Here is an 8,316-nt window from a genome sequence, read left to right on the forward strand (position 1 = left end):
GTCTGTCTTTCTGCCTATTTGTCTGTCTACCTTTCTGTTAGTCTGTCTGTTTGTCTATTTATCTGTCTATCCATTAGATCAATGAATAAAGAATTAAGTAGTTGGTAAACAAATATGATTATTGTTCCCATCACCTCAAGAGTGTTCCTTCAGTTATTAACGTGTAAACCTTGTTTGCTAATCTCTTGTTCTTATTATTCTTATTCTTGATATTGATATTATTATTAGTTATCATTATTATTGTTATTATTAACCTCATCATCATCTCTCCTCCTCCTCCCCTTCCTTCTCCTCCTCCTGCTGCTACAACAACAACACCTACTACTACTACTACTACGACTACTTAGCCTCATTATTTTACCCTCTGCCAACCCCAAGAAGTGTGTGTGTGTGTGTGTGTGTGTGTGTGTGTGTGTGTTGCTGCAGAAAGTATGTCATGTAATGCTCGGTGACTCGTGAGGCGCCTTGCACGTGAGGGACCTAGAATGACCTCTCACAGCCTTCCCATCCCACCTCCCCGCAGCCTAGCTGACCCCGACCAAGAACCACCATCCTCCCCGTCCCACCTTCCCCCTCCCCCAGCCAGTCTCGCCTTATACTGCGTCTCTCGACGCCATAATGGGAGGTGAGAATGTCTTAACGTTGGCTTCTTTTTCACGAGATTGTGTAGCGGAAGTCTTAGTGTGTGTATGTGTGTGTGTGTGTGTGTGTGTGTGTGTGTTGGGTTAGGCTGTATGTCGCCCAAACACGTGTTTAGTTGGAAGAATGGCTGCTTAAATAATGAAGAAAAAACAGGAAGAAAAAAAAAATTACTTCCGCTTACTCGAAAGTGTACGGGAAAGAAACATCATGAACTCCCTTCCTCTGACTGACTGTCTTCAGCCTTTTTCTCACCGCCGAAATGTTGCATCTCTTTCTATCTTTTATCGCTATTTTCATGCTAACTGTTCTACTGATCTTGCTAACTGCATGCCTCCCCTCCTCCTGCGGCCTCGCTGCACAAGGCTTTCTTCTTCCTCTTATCCCTATTCTGTCCAACTCCCTAATACAAGAGTTAACCAGTACTATCAATCATTCATACCTTTCACTGGTAAACTCTGGAACTCCCTGGCTCTGTATTTCCATCTTCTTACGACTTAATTTCTTTTAAGAGAGGTGTCGAGACATTTGTCCCTTGCTTTTGGACGACTCTTTGGACCTTTTAGGGAACCTGCAGCTCCAGTGGGCCTTTTTTTTTTTTTTAACATTTTGTTGCCCTTGGCAGCGTTCTCTCTCTTGCACAAAAAAAAAAAAAGTGTAAACTAATGAGCTCAACTAAAAGCAGTAAATCAATTAGGCATTAAATTGAAAATAAATAAGGTAAGAATTAAGGGACGGGAAAAAAAGTGAAAAAAGTTAGATTACATAGTAGGTAGCCGTATGAAAATAATAAAAGAAAGAAAGAAAACGAGTAAAGAAAAGAATGGGAATTAATTCTCTCCATTTTCTGATAATAATAATAAAGGGAAAAAGAAGGAGAAAAAGGAAGAAGAAAATTATGAAGATGAAGATGAAGATAAAGAAAAAGAAGAAAAAAAACTAGTCAACGAAACACAACAAGAAACACACGAACCATATATAACTAACTACATAAACAAACATAATACAAAACAACAACAAAAAACACATATAAACAAAAGAATTAAAGAATAACCCTCAGGTGTAGGCAAACTAGGGCGCGCTGGCCACATGCTGCCCGCCGCCCTCCGATGTGTCTTTAGTGGTCACGCGGATTAAGGCGCCGCATTCTGCCACGATGGTGGTAGATTGCGGGGCATCGATTCGAACCCCACTAATGACATCTAGCAGCTATATGGCCTTTGTTGCCTAGCAGCAGGATAAATGACTTCATTGGAGGGGCGCTCCCTTGTGATGACTTAATTTGAGGATTATTTAATTCTTTAAAATCCGCCGCCCTCCGAGGTAAAGAGAAAATCAACAAGCAACGCCGAATAATAATTAGAATTTTTCTTCCCGTTATGCGTGAGAGCTGATTTTCTTTACCAGCCTTTATTTTGTGTTTTAAATGTCAAATATTTGGGGTTAATATATGCTACCCAATTAAAATCTCGAACTTTTAATATGGTCCATGCATTGAAAAGTTCGCCCATGCACTCCTGGAATAACCACACGTGATATTACCTCCTTTCCATTCGTCTTTACGCGTACTCGTGTTTATAAACAGCTCCAAAGTTACAAAGCTCAGGACTTGCGCATCTGCCACTGTCACTCTCGGGGTCACTGCCAAGACTCAGACAATCCTAGTCCCTCCCAGGCCCTCCCACACCACCGCCTTCTTTACGTAGGGCTTCCTGTATATTTCCGGAAGGGAGTTAGCGAAGCCTAGCCCGTGCGTTCAACCCCTTGCTTCTTCGTGGCAGATTTCTAGATAACCTGAATGTGTTTACTATAAGTTAATCTATGACCTACAAACACGTTACGGACAACACATAAGTTAACATTAGCTTTTTTATGTCTATATTCTGAAGTGTACCCCTGCCCCGCACCTCTACTATTAAAAAAAAAAAAAAAAAAAAAAAAAAATCTATAGATTAAATTTACGTGGGTTTTAAGGGTATTTTTCTCTTCTTATGGTTCTAGTGTATCGTGGGTTTACGTAATCAACAGCAGAAATGCCTTTGATACCGATCTTTGAAAACTGCTGTGGGTAGAAAAGAGAGCTGGATATGAGAATTGTAAAGAAAAAGTGTTACCGAGTCGACTCTTTTGGTAGCGTGATAACTGATGATAGACACAAAAGAAAGAGAGAGAGAGAGAGAGAGAGAGAGAGAGAGAGAGAGAGAGATTGGTTTCTGTGAGTTGCTTCCGTTTATTCCTTTTAACGCCCTGCACCTGAATACAAAGCTTTACACGTGTGAGTACACACACACACACACACACACACACACACACACACACACACACACACACACACACACACACAAATGTGGTTAACTCGAGTGCGAATTTTTTGTTAGGGGGGATTGCGTTCGCGCATCCCCCTTATATATGAAAAAAAGATAAATAAAAAAAAAAAAAAAGGAAAAATGACATAAATGGAGATATGGAGACAGGACACTATGAGCCCCGCTCGAACCCTGTACAATACAACGAGGTAAATACAACTAGGTAAATACACACACACACACACACACACACACACACACACACACATCATGGGAGGTGTTGGTGGATAAGGTGGTGAGTGTGGGATCGGGCAGACGTACACGCGTAGGTTCGAATCCCACCACGTACAGCCTTAGACACTGCCATTTGTCGAGTGGTTTAAAGTTACCTACATGTCACCATGATACCCAGGTGGGTGGTGATATGGGCCTAATATGAATACCACTATAAATAAAATTGCCAGCGCCATTAATGGGCGGAAGCTGAACAGCGCTTCCCACATTCTCTTCAAGTGTGCCTACAGGCGCTATAGGCCATAACATAACACACACACACACACACACACACACAGGAACTAAGGAGGAGACCGTGGAGGTGAGCGACGCCCCTCAAGTGAGTGTGTAGCGAGGTATAAGAGCAGCGCGGGGCCTCAGAGGGTGCCAGTGCCATAAAGCAGGGCTTGTGTGAAGGTGTCCGCCGCGCCGCCGCCTCAGGTAATGCTCAGCCTCCTCTCCAAGTACGTAGTGGGCGAGGGTCCCTACGAGAGTGACGTGGGGAGCTCCCAGTACACAGACACTGACGAGGAGGTGCTGGCGCCCGCTATGCCGGTCATCAACATCGACCCCACAGAGCTGGGGCAGGACGCCCTCGTGGCGGAGCAGCCACCCTCGCCCACCTGCTTCACCCCCGTGTCTGACTCCTCGGAAGAGCCCACTGAGAAGGAGGCGCCGCCGCTGGAGCTACCGGAGCCTGAGGTGTGCCGGCGCGTGCAGGAGCTGGTGGAGTACTACCTGAGCGAGCATAACCTGGTGAAGGACATGTTCATGCTGAAGCACGTCACCAAGCACCGCGAGGGCTACGTCTCCCTCAAGCTGCTCGCCACATACAAGAAGGTGAAGCACCTCACCAAGGACTGGCGCGTCGTGGCGTACGCACTCAAGGACTCACAGGTCTTGGAGCTGAACCCTGAGGCCACCAAGGTGCGGCGGCGCCACGCGCTGCCCCCTGAACTGGACGAGGACACCCGGCCCTTCCGCACCCTGCTGGCCGCGGACGTCTCTCGCGAGCTGGCCAATGTGAACGCGCTGGCCGAGTTCTTTGGCAAGTTCGGCGAGATGGTGTCCCTGCAGATGCACAAACCCGGTGGTCGCCACCTGGCAGAAGTGCGCCAGGTGGAGCGAGACCACCCGGGCATCAGCGCCACTGTCTGCGCCCTCGTGGAGTTTGAGAAGGTGCACCACGCCCGCCAGGCCTTCCGCGCCATGCTGAACACCCCTGAGTGTGGCCTCAAGGTGTTGGAGGTGGCCCGCAAGAAGCGTGACCCCGGGGACGGCGGCTACGGCAGCTCCTTCCTGCACATCAAGAGCCAGGCAGAGGGCGAGAGCGCCTACTACAGCAACTCTGACTACTCTGAGCCGCCATCCCCCGTGAGCCGCGTGCGGCCCTTCCCACGCCTCAGGTCTCCATTCGTCCCGTCACCCTCGCCCAAGTCAGGCAGGCGAATCAGAGGCCACCAGCAGCAGTCCTCGCCCGAGTCCTCACCGCCCTCGCCCTACTCGCCCCGCCGCGGGGCTCCCACCCCCAGCTCCTCCCCCGAGCAGGAGCGCCCCCAGGACCTGTACCCGCGCTACACCTCGCCCTGCACCTCCCCGCTGCCCCGCCGCCGCGCCATCCCCTGCTCCCCTCCCTCTGACTCTCCCTTCCAGGGTCGTCGCCACATCACTACCATGCCTTCCTGCTCCTCCCAGGATAGTGACGCCCCAGTGCCGCCCCTCAGCCCCTGGCTCAGGCGGCGGGTTCTGTCTGGCTCCTCCACACCCCTCTCCTCCCCTCTGGCGTCGCCTAACCTGCGCCGCCGCCACGAGGCCTCCATGATTCTGCCCGAAAACGTCTTACGCCTGCCGCGCGGTCCTGACGGCTCCACAGGCTTCCTGCCGCGCCGCTCACCCATCATCCTGAAGGCCTGAGGACGCACTGCACAGACGTTGGCTGCTGCTGCCGTCACTGTCACGCTCGTATACGCACTATACATTATAACCATGCATCTGATATTACGTATACAACATTATGCTACTGCGTAATAAAGATATAACTTTGTCCACCTACTTTTCATGCCCTCCCTACCATAGCCTGACAGAACAACACACCGGGACCACGCAGGCAACGCTACTGGTGAAGTATTCACTGCAATACGTGAAATCGTCTCTCGAGATTTGTCTCCTGACTGTGAACACGCCTCACTGCTGCTTGGTGCGGGGATCAATGCACCATTGCTTTATGAGGCAAATTCCACGAATCATCTATTGACAGGTGACTCGGCAGGCTGCTGAACGTAGCGGATGGGGGGAGGGGAGAAGTTTAAGTTTGTGGTATTGTGGTTGTGTGTTCCTGAAGGTGCTGGTGGTGGTGGTGTTGAATCTTCAGCACCTCAATCTATTTGTCACTTGGTACACCAATGACTGCCTACTAATTAATCCCGCGTAATCTGTGCAGCCGCCCACTCTCTGCAACACCTCAAGGCTGACCAAGACATTCGAGCCTCCCTGTCCACATACTCTACACTCCACTCCTGCACTCGACACATGCCTCCACCACTCCACCCAACCTGTCTTTCAGTCACTCTAACAGGTTCCTCACACACACACACACACACACGCCATCCTCGTTCACACTGTGTCCTGCCATTAACATCATCTTGAGACCTTCTGTTGCGAGCGATGTAACTTCACCGCTTGAGTACCTTGACGTATTTCCACATTCATTCTGGTTACTATTTGGTAATTTTATACAGCTCCAGAAACTAATGGGGATTAAAACAGTGAAGACTATGGCCATTAATCTTCTGACCACCATAGACCCTTCCTAATGTCAATAAAATGGTCTAATCGTACATAAAATTGTGTCCCAATACTGAAGGGATTAATAATAAGAGAAAGGTCTTACTGTATACCCACACCTTAACAGCCTTTCCTGAGTAAGTGTACCCTGCAAGCATCACACACATGACCGCGGATGAAGCACAACACAGCTCCATTACGTGCTTCAAACTTGGCGATCCATTGGTGGTAATTATTTGGCCGATTAATGAAGACAAGGTGAATCAGTGGCGAAGTTTTGACAGTTTTGGCAAGGCTACACACGAGAATATCACAAGTCAACCTTACTTGTGTATTACCTTTTTGCATTATCTATTTAATTTGTTTTTATTTACCTATTCGTCTCTCTCTCTCTCTCTCTCTCTCTCTCTCTCTCTCTCTCTCATTTCAGCAATCTAGAAACAAGCATTAGCAGAAACACGTCATATTCTAGTTGATGGATATACCTACCCTGTCTTTGTTTAAGGAGAAGCTAGCCTGTTATCTTCTTTCTTTCTCACCTTTTCTTGTTTTCCTTAATCGGACACAAAGCAAGTTCACTCCAGCCATCTAAAAACAGCTGAGAAGATCAAGTCACGCACGTCAGCGAACTACATATAGCACCTCATGTGTCAGTCTTCAGTCACTCTTCACACCCACACTCACTGCCCTGACTCAGCTAATCACTGCCTTGAACTGAGAAAAGACGACACACACACACACACACACACACACACACGAGGTCACAGTGTTTATTCCATGAAAAAGAAAAAAAAGTAAATAGAAAAAGATGAAAATAAACAACATTAAAAATAAATAGATAAACAAATACATTACTAACTCCGCAAGCCTTATCAGTTGTACATTTTTTCTATTAATCATACACACATTACTTCATTTCAGTTCACAAGTTCTGGTATTTTATCATTCTTCACTGTCATAATCTTTCATCTTGTTTTTTACTCCCCCCTCACCTATACGGAAGCTGCTGCAATACCAAGGGACGTACTGGTAGTGTGGGAAGGAGACTGACTGGAGCTACAAAATCTATAAAAGGAATCCATATATAGAATACAAGCTATATCCATTTATAGGCGAAGCTGATGACCATTTAAGTTGCTGATACGACACACACACACACACACACACACACACACACACACACACACAGTATTTGTACCACTCACTATAAAAAAAATTTACTGTTTAATCTAGTTAGCAAATATATCATTCCTTAGGTGTAGCTAACTACCACTACCTCTACCTCTACCTCTCTCTCTCTCTCTCTCTCATGATGAAATGATGAAGTCTTTGAAGAAGATCAGCAGTTTTTAAATTAATCAGTCAGTCAGTCAGTCATGATGTGTGAACAGGAAGCAACAAAAGTGATTTACTGTTCTAGAGATTCTATCCCACATATAAATAGTACCAGCATTTCTCCAGGCTAAGCATTCCATCTAATTAGATTACTTCCTCAAAAAAAATAATAAATAAATGAAAAAAAAATAATAAATAAATAAATAAAATGAATAAAAAAAAAGTAAAATGAATTTTTCTTATAATAATTTGGGTTAGATTAAGTTAACTTTAAGTGTGGATATCAATCCCAGATGAATCACCAAGAAATCTTCCTACTAATACACTGAAGTAGGCAGCAAACCCCAGCACAGGTCACAAGTCAGCACTACAGTCACACAGTAGCTGGAGTACTGTGAAGCCATAAGGTCAGAGCACCAAGGTCAGAGTACCAAGGCTGTACTGCCTACCTGTGCACCAGGGAATGTATAGTATCAGCATTCCTGAACCTACCGGAGCCACTCTACACAACCTAACCCAAGGACTGAGTGGGATTAAGGCAATAGCTGGCCTGGCTGGTTGGCTGGCTCTCTGCATCTTAGTGGGATCTCCTGGCTTGCAAGGTCACTTGTGTTCCCTGGTTATTTTCTGGGTGAATGAAGCCCTCAGTTTGAAAAAGGATCAACTTTGTCTTTACCCAGTCAAGCATTTGATTTCTAGGATGTGGTATTCAGGAAGTCTAGTTTCAAGACACTCTTAAGTATTGACTAAAGTTTTCAACTCAGTGGGACCTTTTTCTTTTCTTTCAATGGTTTTTTGTTGTTTGTTGTTTTTGGTGGCCTTACTACATGAAAAAAGGAAGTTATGATGATGTGTCTTGGCTGAGTTATGATGTCAAGCCCTTTCACAGCTATTTATTACATCTTTTTTTTTTAAATATTTCAAGCCACTCCAAGACATCTTTACTCATTCTACACCCACTCTAGTATTTCTCCGTACC

General features: G+C 46.2%; 1 protein-coding gene across 1 annotated transcript; it reads left to right on the top strand.

Moving 5' to 3' along the window:
- Positions 1-3,582: 3,582 nt before the first annotated feature.
- Positions 3,583-5,262, top strand: LOC123502020 (la-related protein 6-like). The gene has a single exon (XM_045251171.1). The coding sequence runs from the start codon at positions 3,663-3,665 to the stop codon at positions 5,130-5,132; it is 1,470 nt and encodes a 489-aa protein (XP_045107106.1). The 5' UTR covers positions 3,583-3,662; the 3' UTR covers positions 5,133-5,262.
- The last annotated feature ends 3,054 nt before the right edge of the window (positions 5,263-8,316 follow it).

Source organism: Portunus trituberculatus, chromosome 10 (assembly GCF_017591435.1).
Source record: "Portunus trituberculatus isolate SZX2019 chromosome 10, ASM1759143v1, whole genome shotgun sequence".
NCBI lineage: Eukaryota > Metazoa > Arthropoda > Malacostraca > Decapoda > Portunidae > Portunus > Portunus trituberculatus.

Excerpts from the sequence above, each read along its gene's own strand:
- LOC123502020 (XM_045251171.1), top strand. The coding sequence starts at position 3,663 with ATGCTCAGCCTCCTCTCCAAGTACGTAGTGGGCGAGGGTCCCTACGAG.